General features: G+C 45.3%; 1 protein-coding gene across 1 annotated transcript in view; it reads left to right on the top strand.

Moving 5' to 3' along the window:
* Window positions 1–26,087, top strand: part of FBLN1 (fibulin 1) — a 326,336-nt gene that overhangs the window by 239,656 nt on the left and 60,593 nt on the right. Inside the window, exons 16-17 of the mRNA XM_029597486.1 lie at window positions 8,887–9,023; window positions 17,042–17,176. Coding sequence (XP_029453346.1) covers window positions 8,887–9,023; window positions 17,042–17,176 — 272 coding nt within the window. The remainder of the gene's footprint in view (window positions 1–8,886; window positions 9,024–17,041; window positions 17,177–26,087) is intronic.

Here is a 26,087-nt window from a genome sequence, read left to right as displayed (position 1 = left end):
GGAAAGGATAGAAGATCTTTACAAGGTTCAACTTTGTTCTAAGATACTGCCCTGGTGACAAGAATGGTCGTGATGATGCCCTCTCTTGGTCGTTTGTAACTGAGGATCTGCCGGATACTCCGCAACATATTATTGATCCTGCAAGGGTCATTCTGTCTGCCACCTTTCCTGTGTCTCCGGGTAAGACAGTGGTTCCTCGCCTGCTGTGGCCGAAGGTTTTACGATGGGCCCACAACTCATTGACCTCGGGGCATCCAGGTCAGTTCGGGTCTCTCTCCACCTTTCAGTGCTACTACTGGTGGCCCACCATGTGAAAGGATACCCAAGCATATGTAGAGTCCTACCCTACATGCGCCCAGCACAAACCTCCGGTAGGGTAACCATGGGGATTTCTATAGCCACTCCCAGTTCCCAGTGAATCCTGGACCCATATAGCCACCGATTTTATCGTGGATCTGCCCATCTCCAACGGAAATATTACCATTTGGGTCACTGTCGACTGCTTCTCTAAGATGGCGCATTTGTGGCTCTACCTGGCCTTCATATGGCACCTCAGTTGGCCAAATAGTTTTTTAAACACGTGTTTCGGCTCCATGGCCAGACATATTCTCTCGGACCGTGGGGTTCAATTTACTGCTCACTTTTGGAAATCACTATGCAAGAAGTTTGACATCTCATTGGATTTTACCTCGGCTTACTACCCTCAAGCCAATGGGCAAACTGAGGACTAACAGAACCATTAAGCAGTTCTTGCGAGACTACGTAAGCCTATGGCAAGACGATTGGGCTAGTCTGTTGCCCTGGGTGGAGTTCGTGCTGAAAGCGGTGTTGTAGAAAGCCCTTGCAGCGAGCAGCCCCGGGGAGGGCAGGAAGGCAGTGTAGGAGATGAGCACTTGCGGTCGCAGCCATCTGCAACCGACAGGCGTAACAATTATAGCTGGGCTTAAAAAAGGTTTGGATAAGTTCCTAGAACAGAAGTCAATAAATTGCTATTAATCAATAAGGATTAGTAGCTTGGATTTATTCATTTACTGGTAAATTTTTAAAGGCCGGAGCATGCGAATCCCAGGAGATAAGCACGTGGCCGGGCCATGCGCTCACCAAGCACATTTTTAGAGCGGCCCAGCCACTCACATATCTCCTGCTATATGCGTAAGTGGCGGGCCTTTAAAAAGGAACAGGGAGGGGGTTGGGCAGGGGCCAGCCAGAAAAACGCCATTTTGCACAACTTACTTATACTCAAAGGAGCAGGTAAGTTTTAAAATAATAAAAAAAAAAAAATAGAGTAATTAGGTGGGGTTTAGGTGTTGGGGTGGAGAGGGGAAAAGGAAGGAAGGGTAGTTAAGGGAGTGGACTGGGAGGGAACTGGGCAAAGCCCCAATCGCGTCAATGCACGTAAATTAAAAAATCCCCCGCGCGTGAGTGGGCACCTGTGTGCATTTGTGCACGCCAGTATCAGATTTTATAACATTTTTAAAGATGGCGCCACTTTCCATTGCTCCTGTCATGTGACAGGGGCCGGCCAATGGCACCAATAGCCCCTGTCACATGGTAAGGGCAAAGGGCCATTGGCGCCATTTTGATTAGTGGCAGCCGATGGCCCGAGAGTGGGAGATCGCTCCCGGAACCCCCACTGGACCACCAGGTACTTTAGAAAAGTTTGGGGGGTTGGGAGGGTGGGGGATTCTAAATAATGAGATTTAAAGGGTCAGGGTGGGTTTGGGGGTTGTTTTTGTGTGCCCTTTCTTCCCGCCTCCCCCCCAAAATGATAAGAGAACCCCACGATTTCGTGGGGTTTTCCTGTCACTTTCGGGGACCTCCCGATTCTTGACGGATGAGAAAATATCATACAATATTTTCATCCGTCAGAAAAATGATTCATATCCCTACTAGAAATGAATTCTTCAAAAGTTTTAAATAGCCTCGGTTATCTCCAGAACAAGTGGAGAAGTTACATAGACCAGTGAGTGATGGGGAAATATTGTGGGTGATTCAAAACCTGAAGTTAAGAAAAGCAGCAGAGATAGATGGGTTACGTGCAGAGATCTTTAAAATCTTATGCTATCCTATACTGCCTTTTCTAGCTGCATTTTTTAATTCTATAACAGCTTTGGGGGCTCTTCCTCCTGATATGAATCAATCAGTAATATTTATTTATTTATTTATTTATTTATAATTTTTATATACCGAAGTTCTTGTGAGAATTACAAATCAATCCGGTTTACATAAAACGATGAACTGCCCAACAGAGAGAGGGGGGCTTTACATAGAACCATAGAACAGATGAAACAATATAACCGGGTGACAATTTAACATAGTAATAGATAGATATAATATATACAATTTAACTATTTAACGTCGAAATAATGACATATTATAGCTACAATATAAATACAATAAAAATATGAATCAGATGAACTTTTGGACTCAAAGATTGATTGAACAGTTGCAGAGTCCTGTTAGTTGATAGAGTCCTGATAGTTGTGTTGCTAATGAAGAGAAAAGATCCCCTGGAAATTGAGTCTTATAGACCCATATCCCTCATAAACGTAGATATGAAGATCTTACCTGCTGTCTTGGCTGGAAGAGTCAGGATGGTGCTTCCTGGGTTGATACACGGAGATAAAACAGGTTTTGTTAAAGGATACCATGGTATTAAGAATGTGCATTGCCTCATTACGGCGCTAATAATCCATCCAATATGGAGGCCCTAATCCTGAGTCTGGATGCAGAAAAGGCATTTGACTTACTGATATGGGAGTTTATGTTCTGGATGTTGACACAATATGGTTTTGGGGGAACCTAGATGGGCTGACTTTTGGTAATGTATAGTAATCCTAGTACCCAGATTCTCTTGAACAGTGAATTATCTTCCTCTTTTTTGTTACAATGCAGGGTTAGACAGGGGAACCTTCTCTGAAATGTGGCAGGCAGAACAAATGGATATCTTTTTTGCAGCAATGAGAAATAATGTCATGGGTCAAATATCAAGAATAAAGAAATGTAACAGTAGAAAGAGACCATACAGCCTATCCAATCTGCCTATCCATACCAATTACTTAGTTCTACAATCCCTACCACTCCCTCAGAGATCCCCTGTGCTTATCCCATACTTTCTTGGATTCAGATACTGCCCTTGTCTCCACCACCTCCACTGAAAGGCTGTTCCATGCATCCATCACCCTTTCTGTAAAGAAATATTTAATTAGATTATTCCTGTTTAGCCCTGTTCACCCTCATCCTATGACACCTCATTCCAGAGACCCCTTTCCATTGAAAGAGACTCGCCTCCTGTGCAATGATTCTTTGGAGATATTTAAATGTCTATCATATCTCTCCTATCCTGCCTTTCCTCTAGAGTATACATGTTTAGATCTTTAATTCACTCCCCAAATGCTTTAGAACAAAAATCACTGATCATTTTACTAGTCACCCTCTGGACTGACTCCATTCAGGTTATATCCGTTTGGAGGTGTGATCTCCAGAACGTACACAGGATTATTACGACACGTTGATTCAGAAATTTTGTAGAAGTGAAGACAAATAAAACTGACTAATCTTTTATATAATTCATACAGGCCAATGCAATACAGTGTGCTCAGCCAAGTGCACTGGTTAACCCATAGTTGGAAGCGCCATTTTGGATTTGTCTCTACAACACCTTATGCTATAAGTGGATTAGCGCATCCAAACGTGTGTCCAACCCTTCGCAAAGTTAATAGTGCTCATCACATGCAAATGCATGTTGATGAGGCTATTAGCTATTCTCCCACGATTAAAAAAAAAAATGTGTGCCCAACGCACATAAAGGTTCTTTGTCTGTGCTGACTCTTGTCCCTTTCTGAGCTTGCAATAACTTTCCTCTCCTTTTGGATCCTGGTGAGAGTATCCCTTGGTCTTCTGCTAAGGAAGGGGTCCTCAAAAGTTTGAAGAGTTTCAAATCACCGAGACGGCCAAGGGTTGTGTGGGTGGGCCCACTTTGGAATTTGCTGAGCAGAGAGAGACATGTCTAGCCCTCTCAATGATTTTAAATTCTGGGAAAGGGACAAAGCAGGACATCCAGGGATGTGGAAGAAGATAGGGTATCAGTACTAATATTTCTAGATTTCTAGGAAGTTGGCAATCCTGCCACACCTCTGAGAAACCTGCCTCCTGCCTTTCCCTGCATCTGCTCCCTGGGGAAGTGGGTGGCACACTCCCTCTCTCTCCCATCCCCACACCACAGCGTCTCCACTACTCTCCTTCCCACTCCTCACCACCTTCACAGCATCTCTCCTTCTCTCCCCCCGCCCCCCCAACCTTTCATTTCTTTCTCTTCAGTTCATTTCAGTACTCATCTCTCCCCTTCCCCAAGCTTCCTCCTCCTCATACCATAGTGGCTTCAGCCTGGGCCTCTCTCCACATTCAGTTGCTGACGCTAAGGCTTGGTTCTCTCTCACACACTCTCTGCTATTGCTTGAGCATGAGCCTCTCTCTTTCCAGAGAATGCCCTGTTGGCCAGGGGGATGCACCATGGGAAGTGGGCACAGCAGTCCCTACTTTCTGCTGTTCCTTTACACATCTTCTTGCTCTTCTGATCTGGGTTCTGGGAACCCCACCAGCTTTTCTGCCTTTGACACTGGCTGAATGTGAAATGTAAATAAAGCTTCCTATGCAGGTCAGATTTGGTTGGGGGAAGGAAAAATATGGTGAGCTGGAAAAACAAGCTCCATGGGCTGGTTCTGGGCACCCTCTACTAGGGAAGGAATTCAAGGGCCCCATGCTCACCATCTCTTCCCTTCTGCAGGCCAGGAAGGCAATCCCAGTTCACTATTCACTATCTCCCTCCTATTGGAACCCAAGGAGGGCCTTTCTGGACTATGTGACAGAGAAACTGGAGTGCACCTAGGCACAATGGCTGCTGTCACTGTTAAACAGATTTTTATTTTTCTTAAAAACACTATTTTCTGACAAACTATACTGTTTACTCTTTCAAACAGGGATAGTAACTTTTAAACAGGCGCACAGACACACATGTCCACGCATTTGTCAGCTTGCACCTATGGACGTGTCTATTTTATAACATAGGCGCATATATGTGCGCATGCTATACAATAGGCTGAATGCTTGCACATGTGCATGCAATTTTAAGTGGGCATGCACATGGGTGCGGAAATCGCACTTCCATCGCATAAGTGGGGTGATTTTAAAAGGGGCGCATGTCCACTGTTGCACTGGAGGTGGACCCTTGGCCTGGTGCAGGATTGGTACGGCCCTCCAGTCGGACCCGGAGTTCGCCTGCCACCAGGAGGCGGAGCACAGGAGGAGACAGAGGCTAGCTGGAGCTTCACCAATAGCAACCCGGGGTTCCCTCAGGTTGAGCCCTTGGTTAACCGGGTCACCTGGTCTTAGGTGGGCCTCACAGGATCTCCTAGAGAGTAAGTGCAGAGGAGTGCCCACCACGAACAAGGGTGAGCGGTCGATGTCCAAACGAGAATGTCCAAAGGTCACAGGAGGCCAGAACAGAGAGTCTGAGTGGATAGTGAGGATCAAGGCCAGAGTATCAGTTCAGAATGGTCAGCTTAAGCAGGGGTCAGTACCTGTAGTCAATCCGGAAGTAATCAGGTCAGGCAGAGGTCACGTTCCAGGCAGCGATCAGGAGTAGTCAGTGGTCAGGCAGAGGTCAGTTACAGGCAGTGATCAGGAATAGTCAGAGAACAGGCAGAGGTCAGGTCCAGGCAGCAATCAAGAATAGTCAGGAGCAAGCAATAGTCAGTACCGTGAGATCAGTCCGAAGGGTACTACCAGGGATGGAGAGACGAAGGAACAGGAGACACAAGAGACGCTGGAACAGGAGACACAGGAGACGCTGGAACAGGAGACACAGGAGACGCTGGAACAGGAGACACTGGAACTAGAGACACTGGAACAGGAGATGCTGGAAGGCAAACTAGAGACACCGGAGTGTACGACCCGTTTGCCAAGGTGAGGAAGTGGTGTCAGACCATTTCCATTAATGCAGCCATCAATCAGGGCGTGCCTCGGAGCTCAGATCCGCCCCTGGCCCTTTAAGAGGCTGGGCGGTCCGCGCGTGCCTTGGGATGGGGCCGATGCCATGGAGGACGCCACGTCCTGCCGTGAGGCCTGGACTGGGGACTGAGCGCGGAGGAGCAGGGGACACCGCGAACTGGCTGCAGCTGCGGATGAGGGGAGCCTGGCCTCGTCCGCCCGGCCGTGGAGCGGACGAGGCCAGGAAGTGCAACCACACCATTGACAGTTTCACTAGTTCATTCCCATTTCACCCGCACAAGTGATAGGACCTCGAAACACCTGTAGTTTAATAGTCTCCCGTTCCCCCTGTTAGCACAACTCTTAAAACTCTGTTGACTAGTCTAGAATTTTTTATGTTATTACTTACACGCCAGCCATAGCAGTAGTAAAGTTATGCAGCAGGGTACTTTGCTGTGCACTTGTGCACATAGGTATTTACGTGTACAACTCTTGGCCTTCCCCCGAAACTCCCATGAACCATCCCTTATTCAAAACTTGTGACGTGCACATAGAGAGAGATAGCACGTACACGGGCATCTTTTAAAAAACACTCTGTACATGCTGGCACAACTTATGCACATATCTCCTGGTTTTGGAGTGCGTATTGCTTTTAAAATTCATCTTTATGTGCATAAGGCACACCCTAACTGCATGCTCACTTAAAAAGTGGGTTTGGTATCAGTATAAAAATAGGTGATTTAATTTGTTTTAGAATACATGTTTTTCAGCTTTTACTAAAACCATGTCCCATGTTTTTCAAATGTGTTCTTAAGTTCCCTGTTCAGCTCTTTATCTTATATACATAATTTCATGTAAATTACTTTCTAAATTCAACAAAGAAAAGTAGTGAGGTAGGTAGCTTCTTGTGAATGGTCCCTAAATTTGAGTGCAATGCCTGAATGAGACTCTATTAAGAATCAGTATTTGGACATGCATAAAATATATTTCATTGAAATTGTGTATTCCTATGGAAGATATATCTCCTGTTATTAAGGCTGCTTATCTACTAGGGATGTACATGTCGAAAATGTTTGTTTTTGTTCGTTTCGATGGGGATTTTGACTTTGGTTTGTTTCATTTTATTTTTTCTTTCTTTTGTATTGCATTATTGTAACTTGTGCATATATCAGTATAATTTGCCAATCTGTGCACATAACTACCAATATGCATACAAGCTACTGAACTGCACACACAATTTGCTGAAAACAAATAAACACAATTTTTCGTTCTATTTGGAGGCACTGACCATTCAAATTTTTCATTCAGAACAAATCAAAATTGCCTATTTCCTTTCAGATGAACATTTATTTTAAAAAATGCATATCCCTACTATCTATCTCCTGCATGCATTGGAAAAGAAGGAGGATGGTGCTTATACCTTGTCACCTACAGATAGTTTTAACATTTCAGAAATTCTTACCGAGTAACCAGGGAGAGGAAGTTGCAAGATCCACTGTGGCAGTTGGGAGAAGAGGCTGGGGTAGAAAGTAAAAACAACATAAAATAAAATAAACACACAGAGGACAACTTTCAAACAACTCTGCGCGGCTGCATATGCGCGTTTACATGGCTGCACAGAGATCTATGATAGTATTTTATAACCTGCACATATCAGATAAATGTATATTATACACAAAGGCCCGGATTTTAAAAAGGTTACACGCGCCATGCCTATTTTAAAAGGCCCGGTCATGCGCGTAAATCCCCGGGACGTGCGTATGTCCCGGGGCATTGGGTAGTGGGTGGTCCGGGGGCGGGGTGGGGCGGTCTGAGGGCAGGGGGGGGCTAGAGGCCCTCGACACAGCGGCCATTTCCACTGTGCCGGGGGTTCACGGGTAGGGAAGTTTCCTCCCAGGCCGCTCCGAAATCGGAGCGGCTTGGGAGGGAATGGGGGAAGGCCGTGGGTGTTGGCACTTGCAAGTTGCACAATTGTGCACCCTCTTGCTCGCACCGACCTCCCAATTTTATAACATGTGCACCTGTGTGCGCATGTTATAAAATTGTGTGTCCATGTGTGCGCGTGCACGCAACTTTATAAAATCTACCCCATACTGTATGAATCAATCACAAACCATTCTTTCTGTGAATTTTCTTTCTGTGATTGCCTCTAGGGACGGAAAATAATTTACAGGAGACAATGTAAAGAAATTTAATGAATAATGGCTTGCCAGTTTGGCTCTCCTTCATTAGCTCTTCTGCTTCCTACCCAGTCAGAACCTGTCCCAGTGGCACTCACAGTCATTATGATGGGCTGGTGGGCCAAATTCAAGACCCCTCCCTCTTCCCTCTATAATTCGAGCATTGTAGGGACAGTCCTCCATAAGAGGTGACAAACCAATGAGACCCATTACTCCCTTAGGAGCATCTTTATCCTTGTTAAAATTTGTTAATCACATAAACTGCAGCATTAGGCTAATAATAAGCTAACATTCATAATTAAAATAATACAAACAAATAACTATCTAAACCATGACATATCAGTGTGTGAATCCCGAATCTCTCCATGGGTATTGCTGTTGCCTAATGACTTACACATTTCTCCCATGTTCTGTGACTGTTGTCTGTTGTCTCCACTAATTCTCCTTGTCACTGCTGGCCCAATGAGTAGGAGCTGGGTTCTGAACTCAAACCTGAGTCTTTTGCATGGCAGCGTGGAGTGCGGTCCCATCAATACATTTTTTTTAAATAGAAATATAGTATTCCTGATTGCCTTGTGTTTCTGAAAAATCTTTTAAATGTTCTATTAAAGCCCTTCAGACTGTAGTTCAGTACTTCATCTACTGAGCTTTCTGGAAAGGGAAATCAAAATGCCTGTTATATAATGTTATCGCTTTCTTTTGTTCTTCTTTGGGACAGAACGGAAAGGACAGATACCACACGCTGTATTAAATCTTGCAAGCCACACGATATCAACTGTGTGTTGGATCCAGTTCACACAATTTCCTACACTGTTATCTCACTGCCCACTTTCAAAGAATTTACTCATCCAGAAGGTAAGTTATTGTTTTTATTAATAGCCCATTGTAGCATCAAATACCTGGAAACTGCTCAATCTGGGTGTCCTCTCTGCATTTGAACAGCATCAACCAGATTTTTTTCTGGCTTGATGGCAGTGCAGGAAATCTAAGTTGTATAACTTAATTTTTCACTCTCTAGACCATGTAACTAAAAAGAATTAAAGAGGTGGATTCTTTGGAAATTCGGATGTATTTGTTACCCAACTATAGTTCTTTTTTCCAAATGAATTGCAGAGTAGCACTTCCAATGACCTTGCAGGGGATGGTTTACCTGTTTTCCCAAACAAGTCAAAGTTTAAAGCTTTAAACTGCTTGTCTGTTGAATTAAAGGATAAATCAACTGTTCTCAGTTTACAATAGAGTAACAGTTTGGATCTAGCCTGGCAGACCACTATTTATTTAGCCTTGTGTTTAGTGGTTCTGGCTTCTGCTCTATGGGTCAATCTAGGATGATAGTATACCTTCAGCTTTACTTGTAGCCTGAGAGGGGAGTGAGAAAAGCAAATATTTTAAATATTATTAAACCCTTGCTAACTCTTTGGTTTCAAAGTTGGTAAGGTGCTAGAGTGGAGAATGAATAAAGTCCAGTTCCTAAGTGGATTGATGGTACAAGATGTGTTTATTCCATCTACTTTACCTTTTGCTTGATAAAATAATGTTCTCAATATATACAAGATAGACTGCTTAGAAATACTGCATTTCTCAAGTAATATACTACTGAGCTTCCTGGAAGCAAATAAAAATGCCTTTAATGAGCTCCAAATATGGAGCAGGGCGCTCACTGCAGAGAGACAGAGGAAAAACCTGCTCCTTTCTCCAGGCATCATCTCCTACACCTTCCAAAACTTAGTCCACTACACACAGGCATAGCAGAGATTAGAGAGGGATGCTAATCTACTAATAGTTTTGTTTTTATTTCGATATATGATCTTGTATTGTCTATGTATTTTGATTGTTATTTTTGTTATGCTGTAAGTTGCTCAGGGTCCTTTTTGGAGGAAGGCAGCATATAAACTGAAAGTGTAAAAATTGTAATGTAATATTGGTACTCCTAGACTTCTCTGCAGCATTTGACACTATTGACTATGAAGTACTAATTAACTGGCGGATTTTAAAAGTGCTATGTGCCACAAAGCCGGGATATATGAGCGTGACTGAGCCGGGTGTGCCCGGCGTGTTTTTTAAAAACCATGTGAGTATGCGTGTATGTCCTGGTATGCGCACAAATCAAAAAGTTCAAAAAAAGGGGCGTGGTGAATGCAGGGTTTGGATGAGGCATGGACAGGCCGAGTCTGTATCATGAAATCTGTGTGTGAAAATTTACGCATACAAACATGTGCCGTGGTTCCCTACCATATAACTTTACTTCTGCTATGGACGGCTTGTAAGTAATAAAATAAAAAAAACTAGACTAGTTAGCAGGGTTTTAAGGGCTGGAGCTAATAGGGTTGTTACGAATGTGCCCTGCGGGCCCTGATGAGGGAGAGAGTGAGCCCTTGGCCCACGGGGCGACTCAGGAAGGAGCCCCAAGACATGCCCCAAGGGAGGTGAGTGAGTGCAGGCACAATTGGAGCAAGTACACAGAAGCTAGGACAAATCGGGGTTAATCCCCCGCTGAGCCAACACGCTCCGGTGAAGTCAGAAGTAGGCAGAGGGCTGAGAACGAAGAGACAAGGAACTGGAACAGGAGGCTCCATATCCTAGAACAAGAGTACATAGCGAAGACGAGGACTCCTGGTACTTGGACAAGACGAGACTCTGGAGACTTGGACGAGACAAGACTCTTGGAAACTTGGACGAGACAAGACTCTTGGAAACTTGGATGAGACTCGACTCTTGGAAACTTGGAAGAGACGAGATTCTTGGAACTTGGAAGAGACGAGATTCTTGGAACATGGAAGAAACGAGACTCTTGGAACATGGAAGAGATGAGATTCTTTGGAACTGGGAAGGCACTGTCCCTCAGGGCATCCTACACAGCCCAATGTGGACTGGTCATGGACCACCCTGTCCCGCTGCATGCCCTACACAACCTGAGAGGCTGGTCACAGACCACGTGGAGATCGGAACAAGCACAGGATGGAGAGAAGGATCTGGACAGCGCTTGAAAGAGGTCCAGCCTGACGGGGACTCCAGTCACCGAAGACGGACACTGAATGAGACGGATTTACTCTCATGAAGAGGGCTAGAGATGAAGTCCAGTGGGCGGCAAGGCTGCTAGCAGATTCTTCAGGATCGAGATGAGGAATGAAGGAGATCGATACACAAGAGAATGGTACCTCTGAAGGCAAGGGCATCTGGACATCTGGATGCCTGGACATCTGGACATCTGAATGAGTGGACAACTAGACATCTCGGCATCTGAACGAGTGGATATCTGAACAGGTAGACAAGCAGACATCTAGATGAGAGGACATCTGGAAGAGGAGACGTCTGGACAACTGGATACAAACGAGGAATTCCAGGACTTCAGGAAGGGAATCCAAGGACTGGAACATACCACAAAGAAGATCCAACGAGGGACGTGACCCGGAATATCGGATGGAGGCATCGAAACACAAAGAACATGAAGTCATCTGGACAGGAGCAGTAGATGGACTCCTTGGAAGCTGGAGAAAGTCTAAGGGAGATGTAACTCCATTCAAAGGCCCTGAGGAACTGAAGCAGGGCCTTTATATAGGGCAGGACCAGGAAGAGCCCCGAAGATGTCATCTGGTGGGGCCAAAGAGTGCTTCCGGCTTCTGGCCCTTTAAATGAGGAGGAGAGGTGCGCGCCCATGCCTAAAGGGACCCCGGAGGCTGGAGGGCGGAGCTGAGGCCTGTGGAGGCATCCTGACACATGGTGGAAGAGAGAGCAGGCCAGAGGTGGCTCCTTCCATGAAGAGGAGCTCAGATGGTGGTGCTCGGGCCACGTAGGAGGAGGGAATCCCAGCAGGGACTTCCCTTGGAGGAGGAGTCGGCAGCGTGGCTCCAGCCGTGCAGGAGGAAAACAGCAGCAGCGGCAGCAAGGCTGCGAAGATGAAAGGCATGGCTCAGCGGCGGCCCAGGCCATGAAGAAAAGCTGCAGCATGCCGGAGAAGGAAGGAGGTGAGAGCCTGTCCGCAGGAAGGGGTCCGCGGACAGGATCATAACAAGGGTAAAAGGGAGGCAAGTTAGCTAGGGGGTTTAGGAAGCCTTGTCCTTTACTGGGGCGAATTGGGAAAAAACTGGGAAATAAGTAAATGCGTCATGCATGTATCTACTAAAATCCTCCCCATTTATATGATCTAGGAGGCATTTGCATGCAAATGTGTGCATCAGTATAAAGTTGTGCGCACATGTATGCGTCTATAGCTGATTTTATAACAGGCGCACGTATACGTGCATGTGTTATAAAATCGCTGCATCCATGAGCACGATCCAGCAAACGTGCACACGTGTGCAGGTCTTAAAATTCACCTCTAAGTACCGAAAGGACCTAGGACTTGCAGACCCAGTACTATCCTTATTCATATCCTCTCTCGAAAATCATGTCCAGACTATCTCCCTGGGATCACAAACATCACGCACCTTTCCTATCTCCTGCGGTGTTCCACAAAGATCCATTCTATTGCCAACATTACATTCTATTGCAACATTACATTCTATTGCAAACATTACAAAATTGCCCACAGCAATTTTGTAATGTTTATTTGCTTTATTTATGTGTTCTTAGTAGATCTTAGTTTGTATTCTACTTTATAATAGATTAACTGTTCGATATGTTCCATGTAAACCGCCATCCCGGCGATAGTTATCTCTGTTATCTGTGAACCGGAGTGATATGTATATTATACAGGAACTTCCGGTATATAAAAACCAAAAATAAATAAATAAATAAATAACATTATTTAACATCTATAGAACTTTCCCCCAACCCACTCAGAGAAACTTGGACTATCCGATCTCCTACTACTTTTATACCAAGGACATATAGCTATTGGACCTCCTTAGATCTGATCAGGAAAAATCCATTGCAAACTTGAATAAATGTCTGGGGAGTACCACTAGCTGGTTATGCCAAAATAAACTGAAACTAAACCCACAAAAGACAATACTAAAGCTAGACAAAAATTATCCTGTCCACTTAGACCTCATAGTGACTCTCAAAGGGAAAATTCTACCTTTCACACAACCAGGTTCATAGCTTAGGATACATATTGGACTCTAAGCTCTCCATGGAACCTCCTGTCCTAGAAATAGCTAAATTGGCTTTTTTTCAATCACACAAATTATGTCATCTCTGTTCTTTCCCTGGCAGACATGCCGTTGCCACAGTTGTCTAAGCTTGCTTGATTTCACATGTAGAGTAATGCAACTCGCTCTATACAGATGCCAAAAAAAAACTCAATTGGTGCCTATACTTCATTCAGAATGGCACAGCTCAAATGCTACTAACTGTAAGAACATTCAAAAGGATCATCCCTGTCCTAAAAACTCTGCATTGGCTCCATCAAACCAAGTTCAAAATACTAGTACTAGTCTTTAAGACCCTCACAAAATGTGCCCCGATCTACCTCAGCCTGCTCCTCACCCCATACATATCTTCTTGCTCTCTGTACTCACTGCCATAGGCCCACTCAGTTATACTAATACTTAGAAACATGCACCTCACAAGTAATGGAAAGAAAATGTTCTCAGGATCCAAAAGTATGGAACTTGCTCCCGCTGAACCTTAGACAAACTCCAAACCTGTTAGTCCCAAAAAAAAAAAACCAACCCATTTAAAATCCTGGATCTTCAAAGCAGCTTTTGGTCCAGTAAGGAGAACAGAACCTGCCTATCAAGATGACCCTCTAAAGCAGGGGTCGGGAACCCATGGCTCGCGAGCCAGATATGGCTCTTTTGAGGGCTGCATCTGGCTCGCAGACAAGTGTGGCCACACTTTCCCGCTGACCCAGCTGCTCCCCGGTCCTCCTCCGCCCGGGCTTAAAATGCTGTCAGCCCGGGCGGAACGCGGCAGGACAGCTGGAGTCAGCGGCACCGGCGTGCTCTCTTCTTCCCGCCCCCCCCCCCCCACGGCCCGGAAGAGGAAGTGGAGAGTATCGGGTGCGTGCGCGGCAAGAAGAGGCCACGCTAGTGCGCTCAGCATCGGCCCGAAGAAAAGAAGACTGCAGCGCGGCTCGGAGGAAAATGAAGAGCTTCAACCGCGGCCGATGGGACTCCGCCTCCGCGAGGGCTGAAAATGAAGTAGGTTAGCGTTGGGAGGAGGCTGCTGCTGCCGCGAGTTCCCGGGGTGGGGGAGAGAGAGAGTGAATGAGCGAGCAAAACACACATGCTTGCTCGCTCATTCACTCTCTCTCTCCCCCACCCCGGGAACTCGCGGCAGCAGCAGCCTCCTCCCAACGCTAACCTCTTCATTTTCAGCCCTCGCGGAGGCGGAGTCCCATCGGCCGCGGCTGAACCTCTTCTGTGTGTGTGTAAGTGAGAGATTGCATGTATGTCTGTGATTGAGAGCCTGCCTGTGAGAGAGAGAGAGAGAGAGAGAGCATGAATGTAAGTTTATGATTGGGAACCTGTGTGTGTAAGTTTGTGATTGAAAACCTGTTTGTGTGAAAGAGTATGTGTTAATGATTGAGATCCTTTGTGTGTGAGAGAAATCATGTGTATGTATGATTAAGAGCCTGTGTGTATAAGTAAGAGAGAGATCATGTGTGTCTGTGTGTGATTGAGAGCTGGTTTAGGTGATGGAGCATGTGAGTATGTGATTGAGAGCCTGTGTTTAAATGAGAGAGACCATGTGTGTCTGTGTGTGATTGAGAGCTGGTTTAGGTGATGGAGCATGTGAGTATGTGATTGAGAGCCTGTGTGTAAATGAGAGAAAGAGAGGACATGTTTGTAAGCATGTGAATGAGAGTCTGTGTGTGAGAGAAAAAGACAGCATGTATTTATGTGATTGAAAGCCTGTGTGTGTGTGTAAGCGTGAAAAGATAGACAGCATGTGTGTAAATGTGTAATTAAGAGCCTATATAAGTGAGAGAGAAAAAACATGGGTATATGTGAGTACTGAGAGCATGTGTGTATAGGTGTGTAATTGAGAGCCAGTGTGAGAGAGAGCGCTGGTATGTGACTGAGAGAGGAGAAAGTTCCAAGCAAACCACCCCGCCTCCTGCTAATTCAGAACAATCTCAGGACACCTGGATATCAAACGTTCCCAGGTATGCAGAGCAAAAAAATTTTTGTATCCTTATTATTTTTCATTACTGGGTCTTTGTGTCTGCTATTTTGAAATATTTTGTTGGTATCTGGAAATGTTTTATATGAGTTTTTAATTATTGGATATTCCACTCATCAGCTGTTTCGAAATATGTTCTTTTTGTTAGTACAGTTTTACTGCTGATGATTTTATATTTCTTGATTTGTTTTATAAGGATGGGTGATGTTTCTTTTTTCCTTTGTTACAGTGCATACAGAGACTCTGGCTTGTTGCAGTTTCCAATTCAGTTTTTTCTGCATGCTTCTAGTTATGCGTTTTGGTCTCTTTATTCTATGTTAGGTGAGGGACAGCACGTGATTCAGGTGAGGTTTTCTGCTGGCGTGTAGTTTCTGTGTAGGACTCTATAGCAGCCTGACTTGGTCCGTTTTCCTAATAGGAGATGTATTGGTGTCTTAAGGCCTGGTGTAATATTTTCAGAGACTTATTGTACTTTAAAAGTGTGATCTTACATAAAATGCACACATTTACTTGTATTTAGTTTTAAACATATATTGTATGGCTCTCATGGAATTACATTTTAAAATATGTGGCGTTTATGGCTGACCCCTGCTCTAAAGCCTAAAAAATCTGCTCTTTTGATATGTAGAAAACTGCTACAAGTCACATTAAATATCTGATATGTAGCATACAGCTCCTTAAATATTGAAGTCTTAGAAGTTTGGTTTAGAAATCTGCTATCCGTCACTGTAAATATAAGATATGTAGCAAAACTGCTCCACGACACCTCAAATATTAAATTCCCACATCTCTTACCTCTTTACCATCACCTGTTCTCCCTTATTGCAGACATTTCTCCTAAGCCCTTCAAATTCTAGATATTCCATGCTTTTTTCCTCCTCCTTTGTTGCTATTATGCCTTAGATCAAATACTACATCCAGATGTATATGTTAAAATAAATGTGCTTTGATATATAACCAACATGTTGTAATGTGCTTTGAGTTCTTCTTAGTTAAAAAAAAAAAGCATGAAACAAATAAATGATGATGATGCTGCAAGGAGTTCAGATATATTAGATTTGGTGATGATGAAGGGGGTCATTAGCTTAACAAATGACATTTATATACAAGTCAGATGTAAAGTGACTTTTTAAAAAATGTAGATATATATCATTTTTATGGATAGAGACTAGGTGCTTGACTTATTCTCATTCTTGCTGAATAAAGTTTGTCTTATTTCCCACTATATCAGGGGTAGGCAACTTTGATCCTGGAGTGCAACAAACAGGTCCAGTTTTCAGGATATCCATAATGAATATGTAAGAGAGATTTGCATGCACTGCCTTCATTGCATGCAAATATATTGCATGCATATTCATTGTGGATGTCCTGAAAACTGGATCTGTTAATGGCATGCCAGGAGTTGTCTATCCCTGTCCTATATATATAGAATGAGACTCCCACAGTCACTGTTGGATAGCTAATATGGTAAAACTACTCTGGGGATCTGGGGATTCATAAACTATATGTTTTATAAAATATGCTGCTTTGGTTTATTTTATTTTATTTAGTTTAAAATGTGTGTGGTGATTATTTTCAGATATTTAGTAATACAAAACTCTTTACTGTTTATCAATAGTTTATCTTATAAAATGAGAAACTTCAAAGGAATATCAGCTAAATGATCATATTGCTATATTACTGCTAATTGTCCTGTCATCCATTTTCTTAATGTTTTGCTGTATGCAGTATTGTACTGTCTTCATGAGAACTACAGATGGTCATATTCACTGCCCATATTTTTCTGATGATTCTTTCTACAGAGATTATATTTCTCCGTGCTATCACACCTGCACATCCAGCCGTACACAATGCGGACATCATATTTGACATAGCAGATGGAAACCCAAGGGACTCTTTTGATATCATCAAGCGTTACATGGATGGCATGACTGTTGGTAAGTAACATTTTTATACACCACTGCAAACATAACTAATTTCAATGTGAATAGTGTAAACGTTGTGTGGTTCCTCTGGAATTTGTTCTATACTAGCTCATAGAAAAGATTTCTGCTAAAAGCACATCTGATCAGCACAAAGGTGTTGCTAGGCACTTAAAAGATTTGTGGCCCACACTCTTACATTTAATTTAATATGTCTATTCTATCTTTCACAGCTGGTCAGTCTCTTCAAGGTGGATTACAGCGAGATAGATGAGATCAAAAGTTAGGGAGGTATTCCATTATATGGTTACATTGCAAGGCAGATTACAGGGTAGTTCAGAGGCTGGGGGCATTACATGAAAAGGCAGTACACTGCAAGGTGAATTATAGTGTGTTAAAAGTAAAGGAGGCATATTACAGGTACAGTTCTCAAGTGTTACAATGGTGATCATGGTGATAGGTTACTGAAGGCATCAGTCTACTGAGTAAGCAGCCATGTTTTAGTTAGTACTGTAAATCTAAGTAGTCATTGTATCCTTGTAGATAGGGGCAGAGTGCATTCGGTAGATCTGGTGCTGCACCTCTGAAGGCTCTGGACCATACTTTTTTCATTTGGTTTGTTTTAAGGATCAGGGCAGCTAGCTGTCATTGGCTTGAGAGATTTTTTTCTGGACAGTACTTTTTTACCTTTATGGTCAGATCCACGGAGCCACTGCTTTTTGGTGCTTTGAATGTGACTGATAGGACTTTAAATTTGATACATAGTAAAATGGGAAATCAGTGTAGGGAGACTAAGAGGGGGGCGGGGAGACCTCTTCCCAGTTTTTGCTACCTGAGATTGTTCTGGCAGCAGCATTGTGCAGTATCTGTAGTTTGTTCATTTTTTTTTTAATAGTCCTCTGTAGATGGTGCTGCAATAGTCTTCCCACCCTCCTCTCCCAAAGACCAACATCAAAACCCTCCATCAAGCACCCCCCAATCCTCAAGACAAACATCAAGCCCCAGCATCCCTCTTAAAAAAAAGTAGCAGGTCCACCAACCCCGACCCCCCTGAACCTTTCAAGGGATCCTGCATAGGGGCCAGGTCCGATCCCCGGACCTTGCCCTAGTCCCATGGTTGAGGCAAGGTGAGGCTGGTGCTATTTAGAAAATGGCACTGATCAGGCTGGGTGCAAGGGTGCCCCCAGGCCCCTGTGTGGATCCCTTCACAGGTTCAGGGGGATCAGGGCTGGGGGAGAGTGCAGGGTTGACCTGCTCCTTTGTTTGTGGGGGTGTGGAGTTTGATGTTGGTCTTCAAGAGGTGGGGTTCTTGATGCTGGTCTTGGGAGGAGGAAGGAAAGAAGGGGGTTGGAGCCTCAAGTTTATTTAATATACTAGAAGTAGAGTTTTCATGATGAACATTTTTACATTTTCAGGGCGTTGGGGGTCATCTTGATTGGCGGCCCTGGGTTGAGACAGGGATCCGCACTGACCCCCACTCAACCTCCCTGTTTTCCCGTTTTTTTTTTTTGTTTTGTTTTGTTTTTTTCTGCCACTTTAAATGTGCAGCAGGAGCCTCAGGGCCTGCATTAGGGTCCTGGGCCTCCCACCACACATCTAACTCATTTCAATTAGGTGTTTTATTTTATTGCGCCTGACTACATTCTCAGTCGGCTGCAATAAAATATTAACATTAAATTGACTTTGCATGACCTTCTTTGCATGCATTTGCATTATTCATGCATGCAAATCATGTGCAAAGAAGGTCTTTGTAATAGGGGAGGGTATCTCGGTGAGGAAATGTAAAATATCACGTATATATGTGATATAATGCGCCTTAGATCCCTAATGCGTCTTGATGCATCACCCTGAAATAAGCAAAAAAAAAAAAAAAACAAATTAATTTAAAGGGCTTAAACTTTTATAAATGAAATTAAAAAGATGGAGATAGAAGTCCAGCAGCAAGACAGGGATTTCCCAGTCTTTTGCACCAAGTAGCACATATTGAATACCTGCCTCTTAGTAGGAGATTATATGTATGCAAAGAGCTACTGGTTTTCAGAAAAAGGGTCCAATCTCTGGAATTGGAGTGGAAGACATGGAGGAGCTGAGGGAGTCAGAGCAGTATATAAAAGACAAATTCAGGGACATAGTAGAGCGGTCCCATCTCTATTTTGGCAGCCTCTGTGCTACATTGGGAGGAACAAGGTAAGATGGAAGGGGAGCATCACCTTGGTGTGGCAAAAAGTGATTCTGTATCCAGGATGTGCCCTCCACCTGATGAGTTATCCTCTTGCTCTGCGCACGTGTGCCATTCTCCGGGATTTAAAGGGCCAGCAGTGGGAAAGTTCCCTGTGGCCCGGGAAGATGACGTCAGGCAAGGCAGGAATAAATACCCTGCCTTGCCATTTCCTCCTTGCCTCAGCAACAGGTCCTGCTCTTAAGAACATAAGAAATTGCCATGCTGGGTGAGACCAAGGGTCCATCAAGCCCAGCATCCTGTTTCCAACAGAGGCCAAACCAGGCCACAAAAACCTGGCAAGTACCCAAACACCAAGAAGATCCTATACTACTGATGCCAGTAATAGCAGAGACCATTCCCTAAGTCAACTTGATTAATAGCAGTTAATGGACTTCTCCAAGAACTTATCCAAACATTTTTTTAACCCAGCTACACTAATTGTACTAACCACATCCTCTGGCAACAAATTCCAGAGCTTAATTGTGCGTTGAGTGAAAAAGAATTTTCTCCAATTAGTCTTAAATGTGCTACATGCTAACTTCATGGAGTGCCCCCTAGCCATTCTATAATCCGAAAGTGTAAATAATTGATTCACATCTACTCATTCAAGACCTCTCATGATTTTAAAGACCTCTATCATATCCTCCCTCCGCTGTCTCTTCTCCAAGCTGAACAGCCCTAACCTCTTCAGCCTTTCCTCATAGGGGAGCTGTTCCATCCCCTTTATCATTTTTGTTGCCCTTCTCTGTACCTTCTCTATCGCATCTATATCTTTTTTGAGATGCGGTGACCAGAATTGTACACAGTATTTAAGGTGCGGTCTCACCATGGAGCAATACAGAAGCATTATAACATTTTCCGTTTTATTAACCATTCCCTTCCTAATAATGCCTATCATTCTGTTTGCTTTTTTGACTGCTGTAGCACACTGAGCCGACGATTTCAAAGTATTATTCACTATGATGCCTAGATCTTTTTCCTGGGTGGTAGCTCCTAATATGGAACCTAACATCATGTAACTACAGCAAGGGTTATTTTTCCCTCTATGCAACAACTTGCACTTGTCCACATTAAATTTCATCTGCCATTTGGATGCCCAATCTTCCAGTCTCGCAAGGTCCTCCTGTAATATATCACAATCCGCTTGTGATTTAACTACTCTGAATAATTTTGTATCATCCGCAAATTTGATATCCTCACTCATCGTATTCCTTTCCAGAGCCCTGAGGCACTCCACTGTTTACCCTTTTCCATTGAGAAAATTGACCATTTAATCCTACTCTCTATTTCCTGTCTTTTAACCAGTTTGTAATTCACAAAAGGACATCTCCTCCTATCCTACTGAGTGCGAGTTGTCAGTGTTCCTTATTCTTGCCTTGGTTCCTGTGTTCCTGACTCCTGTTCCTGCTTCAGCTCCTGACTCCTGTTCCCAGTGTTCCTGATCCTTATCTCCAGTCCCTGCCTTCCCTTCAGATTGCTCTCCCAGTTCTGACCCTGCTTTGTCTCTGGATTCTGCTTGACCGCTGCCTGCCCTGACCTTCTGCCTGGCTCTCCGATTCTGCTTGACCGCTGCCTGCCTCAACCTCCTGCCCTGCTCTCCAAATCTGCTTGACTGCTGCCTGCCCTGCCCTCTGGCCTGTTCCTGTTCACTCTCGTCTGCTACCTGCCTCAACCCTTGGTACATCTGACATTGCTCCAGCCTCCCTTCTCCCGGTTCTTCACCTTCAAAAGACCCGCGCCTAAGTCCTGCAGGCCCCAGTACCCAAGGCCTCAACCTGCGGGGAACGTGGGCTGGTATAGGTGAAGGTCCTGTTGGGTCTTCTCTCCCAGAACTGCCTCCCGATGATGAGGACCCTCAGGGGTCATCCCCTGGCAGTAGCAACAACCTCATCTCAGCTCAAGGGTCCACCTTTCCAACAGTTTGCTGAGGCCATGGACCTGGCGGACCTGATCAGCCTACAGGCCATTCCTGGACTGGCCCAGAGGTTGCAGCAGCAACAGCAATGCTTGGATATGTCGGCCACTATGGTGGAATGCCTGGTAAACTGTCTGGATGCCACTCCGGTTACCGGCGCCCATACTTCTCCAACCCGAATGCCTTCCTCCTCCACCACGGCTCTCCATCTGCCGGCTCCACCTTGCTATGCCAGAGATCCCGGCAGTGCCATGGCTTTTTAAACCACTGCTTTATGCATGTCTCCTTACAGCCAGCCCAGTTCGCTAGCGACAGTATTAAGACTGGAGGAGTAGCCTAGTGGTTAGAGCAAAGGGCTATGAACCAGGAGACCAGCGTTTGAGTCCTGCTGTCGCTCCTTGTAACCTTGGGCAAGTCACTTTACCCTCCATTGCCTCAGGCAGAAACTTAAATTGTAAGCCCTCTGGGGATAGGAAAATATCTATAGTACCTGAATGTAATCTACTTTAAAGTGCTGATAAAAGTGCAAAAAGTGGAATATAAATCTAAAAAATAAATAAATAAGATGACATTTATCCTGTTGCACCTGGAAGGCAAGGCAATGACTTGGGCTGCTCCCTTTTGGGAGTGCAGAGATGCCCTGCTACAGGATCTCCCACGTTTTGTACAAACATTCAAGCAAGTATTCAACAAAACGTGGGTGGCAGACCACCACTGCTTCCGCCCTTCTCCATCTGCGCCAGGAGATACGCTTGTTGGCTGAATATGCAGTGGAGTTCTGCACCCTAGTGTCGGAGCTAGGATGGTGGGAGGATAGCCTCAGAAGTATCTTCCTAGAGGGGTTATTCTCGAGAATCAAAGCTCGGGAACTACCAGAGGACTTGGAGGACCTCATTGATCTCTTGGACCGGATTTTACGGTGCCTCTAGCCGCGTCTCCATGAGGTCAGGGCCTTCTCGCAGGTCAGTGGTACTGGACCCATCCTTCTCTCAGCCCTTGACACTATCTTCTCCTGTCGAACCCGGTCCATCTTGGGTTGAGGAGCCTATGCAACTTGGCTGGAGCCGGCTTACCCCTGAAGAAAAGCAGCAATGGTATTCATTAGGGCTATGTCTCTACTGTGCTGGCTAAGGCCACATGTTGGTACAATGTCCCAAGAGGCTGGGAAATCCAGAGCCTAGGCATCAGCAGGGAGATGACCCTAGGCTATACTAATCCTGTTCCCCAATACACTGTTCTTGTGACTATCCTTCTCCCCTATGGTGCCTTTTCCACCTTGGCTCTAATAGATTCCGGCGCCGGGGGGGAAACTTCATCCTAATGGATTTGGTCAGGCAACTAGGTTTATCCACAGTCCCTAGAGAGCCACCTTTGATGATAGCCTCCATCCACGGGGATCCCCTGCCTGGATGGATTACCCTGGTGACCACCCCAGTAAAGCTGTGCACTGGTGTCCTTCATGCAGAGGAGCTCTCCTTCTTTGTCCTTGAGAAGGCAATACACCCAGTGGTGCTGGGTCTGCCATGGCTCTGGGAGCACTCTTCTCTCATTGATTGGGAGACTTTGCAGATAGTGTCCTGGGGATCTCATTGCCACACCATTTGTCTTCGTGATGTACCTCAACCCAGTCTTACTGTGGCTACCAGTCCGCTTGCCCTGCCACTACAATATGCAGAGTACACGGATGTCTTCTCCAAGGAAAAGGCAGAGATGCTACCCCAGCATTGCCCATTTGACTGTGCAATTGACCTTCTCCCTGGCACCATGCCTCCACAAGGATGACTAGACCTTGTCACTACCTGAAACCAAGGCCGTGTCTGAATATATTCGGGAGAACTTGGAAAGGGGGTTCATCCAACCTTCCACCTCACCAGCCAGAGCTGGTTTCTTCTTCGTAGCTAAGAAGGATGGTTCGCTGTGCACTGCATAGATTACCGCAGATTGAATGCCATCACCAGGAGAGACCGATAGCCATTACCACTTATCCCGGAGTTGTTGGACCCCCTACAAGGGGCCAAGCTGTTTACAAAGTGCACATAAGGCCAGGAGATGAGTGGAAGACTGCCTTTAATAGCAGGGATGGCCACTATGAGTGATGCCTTTTGGCCTTTGCAATGCTTCAACGGTCTTCCGGCACTTAATGAATGAGGTCTTCCACGACATGCTCCACTCTAGTGTCATTGTATATCTCAATGATGTATTAATCTACTCCACGGATCTTCCGTCCCATCGTCGGGACATCCAGCAAGTGCTCCAGCACCTATGTGACCATAAGTTCGCTAAACTTGAAAAATGCCTGTTCGAGCAGGAATCACTTCCCTTCTTGGGCTTTATCGTCTCTACCATGGGTTTCCACATGGACCCTGAAAAGGTCTCCAGTATCCAAAATTGGCCATAACCTTCTGGGCTCCGGGTTCTACAACGCTTTTTAGGGTTTGCCAACTTCTACAAGCATTTTATTCCACAATACTCCCAGTTAGTAGCACCGTTTACCATACTCATGAGGAAGGGGCCAACCCCAAACACTGGCCACCCAAGGCAGTTGCGGCCTTCAGCGACTTGAAGCATGCCTTCTTGCAGGACACCTGTCTAAATCACCCAGACCGCTCTCGCCCTTTCGTCATATATAGAAACATAGAAACATAGAAACATAGAAATGACGGCAGAAGAAGACCAAACGGCCCATCCAGTCTGCCCAGCAAGCTTCACATTTTTTTCTCATACTTATCTGTTTCTCTTAGCTCTTTGGTTCTATTTCCCTTCCACCCCCACCATTAATGTAGAGAGCAGTGATGGAGCTGCAACCAAGTGAAATATCAAGCTTGATTAGTTATGGGTAGTAGGGGAAGTAACCGCCGCAATAAGCAAGCTACACCCATGCTTATTTGTTTTACCCAGACTGTGTTATTCAGCCCTTATTGGTTGTTTTTCTTCTCCCCTGCTGTTGAAGCAGGGAGCTATGCTGGATATGCTTGTAGTATCAGTTTTTCTTCTCCCCTGCCGTTGAAGCAGGATATGCATTGAAAGTGAAGTATCAGGCTTATTTGGTTTGGGGTAGTAACCGCCGTAACAAGCCAGCTACTCCCCACTTTGTGAGTGCAAATCCTTTTTTCTTCTCCCCTGCTGTTGAAGCAGAGAGCTATGCTGGATATGCGTGAAGTATCAGTTTTTCTTCTCCCCTGCCGTTGAAGCAGAGAGCTATGCTGGATATGCGTGAAGTATCAGTTTTTCTTCTCCCCTGCCGTTGAAGCAGAGAGCTATGCTGGATATGCGTGAAGTATCAGTTTTTCTTCTCCCCTGCTGTTGAAGCAGGGAGCTATGCTGGATATGCGTGAAGTATCAGGTTTTCTTCTCCCCTGCCGTTGAAGCAGAGAGCTATGCTGGATATGCATTGAAAGTGAAGTCATGGAGGTGGATGCCTCCGACACGACCGTGGGAGCTGTGTTGAGTCAGCACTCTGAGAGATGCACCTTACTACCATGCTCATGCTTCTCACGGAGGTTTACACCTGCTGAGAAAAATTACAGCATTAGGGATAAGGAACTCCTGGCCATCAAGATGGCATTTGAGGAATGGCGACAATGGCTCGGAGGTGCACAGCACTCCATCACCGTTTTTACGGACAACAAAAACCTAGAATACCTCAGCCATGCTCAGTAATTGAATCCTCGCCAGGATCATTGGTCTTTATTCTTAACTCTGTTCAACTTTACCCTCCATTACAGACCAGCTTCTAAGAACATTCGCAACGACGCACTCTCTAGAGCCTTTGAGATGGAGGATGCTCCAATGGCGCAAGTACATTATCGACCCATTGAGGGTTCTTCTGGCCACCACCCAGCCCATCCCACCAGGGAAAACTGTGGTTCCTCTCCAGCTCAGGCAGAAGGTCCTAAAATGGGCTGATGATTCCCTCACCGCTGGACACCCAGGAAGAGCCCGTACACTGGACTTATTAAAGTGATACTACTAGTGGCCACAAGTGGGACAGGACATCAAGGCCTACATTGACTCCTGCCCAACTTGTGCCCTGCAAAAACCCCTGGCAGGATGACCATGGGCCTCCTGCAGTCATTACCAGCCCCTAAAGAACTGTGGACCCATCTTTCGACGGACTTAGTGGTGGACCTGCCTCCTTTGAATGGCCACCATGTCATCTGGGTAGTCATCAATAGGTTCTCGAAAATGGCTCACTTCACCACTCTCCCTAAACTCCCCTCAGCTCCTGAACTGGCCCAACTCTTCACCCAACATATTTTTCGCCTTCATGGGTTTCACAGCATATTACTTCTGATCACGGGGTTGAATTCACAGCTAACTTTTGATGATCCCTGTGCAAGAAGTTCAGTATCCAACTTGACTTCACCATGGCCTACCACCCTCAGGGCAACAGCCAGGCCGAATGCACCGATCAAACTCTGAAAGCCTTCCTCTGTTCGTTCGTGAACGACAGACAGGACAACTGGGCCTCCCTTCTCCGCTGGCTGAGTTCTCACACAACTCTCACACCCACTCAGCAACCGGCTCCTCTCCTTTCTTGGTTGTGTACGGCAGACAACTGGCACCACCTCTTCTCACACCTCTCTTGGTGCCTTCTCTGGCAGCTCAGCTCACTGCTCAGCAACTGCTTGCTCTCTGGATCCGCACGCAGAACAACCCTCAGAAAGCGACTGAAGAAGCAAAGAGGATGGCCAACAGACACTGGTGCCCCACGCCCCTCTTCAATCCTGGAGACTGAGTATGGCTCAGTACCCACCCCATTCATCTCTGTGTGCCTTCGATGAGGTTGG

This window comes from Rhinatrema bivittatum, chromosome 4 (assembly GCF_901001135.1).
Source record: "Rhinatrema bivittatum chromosome 4, aRhiBiv1.1, whole genome shotgun sequence".
Taxonomy (NCBI): Eukaryota; Metazoa; Chordata; class Amphibia; order Gymnophiona; family Rhinatrematidae; genus Rhinatrema; species Rhinatrema bivittatum.
This window is presented reverse-complemented; position numbering and strand designations above follow the sequence as displayed.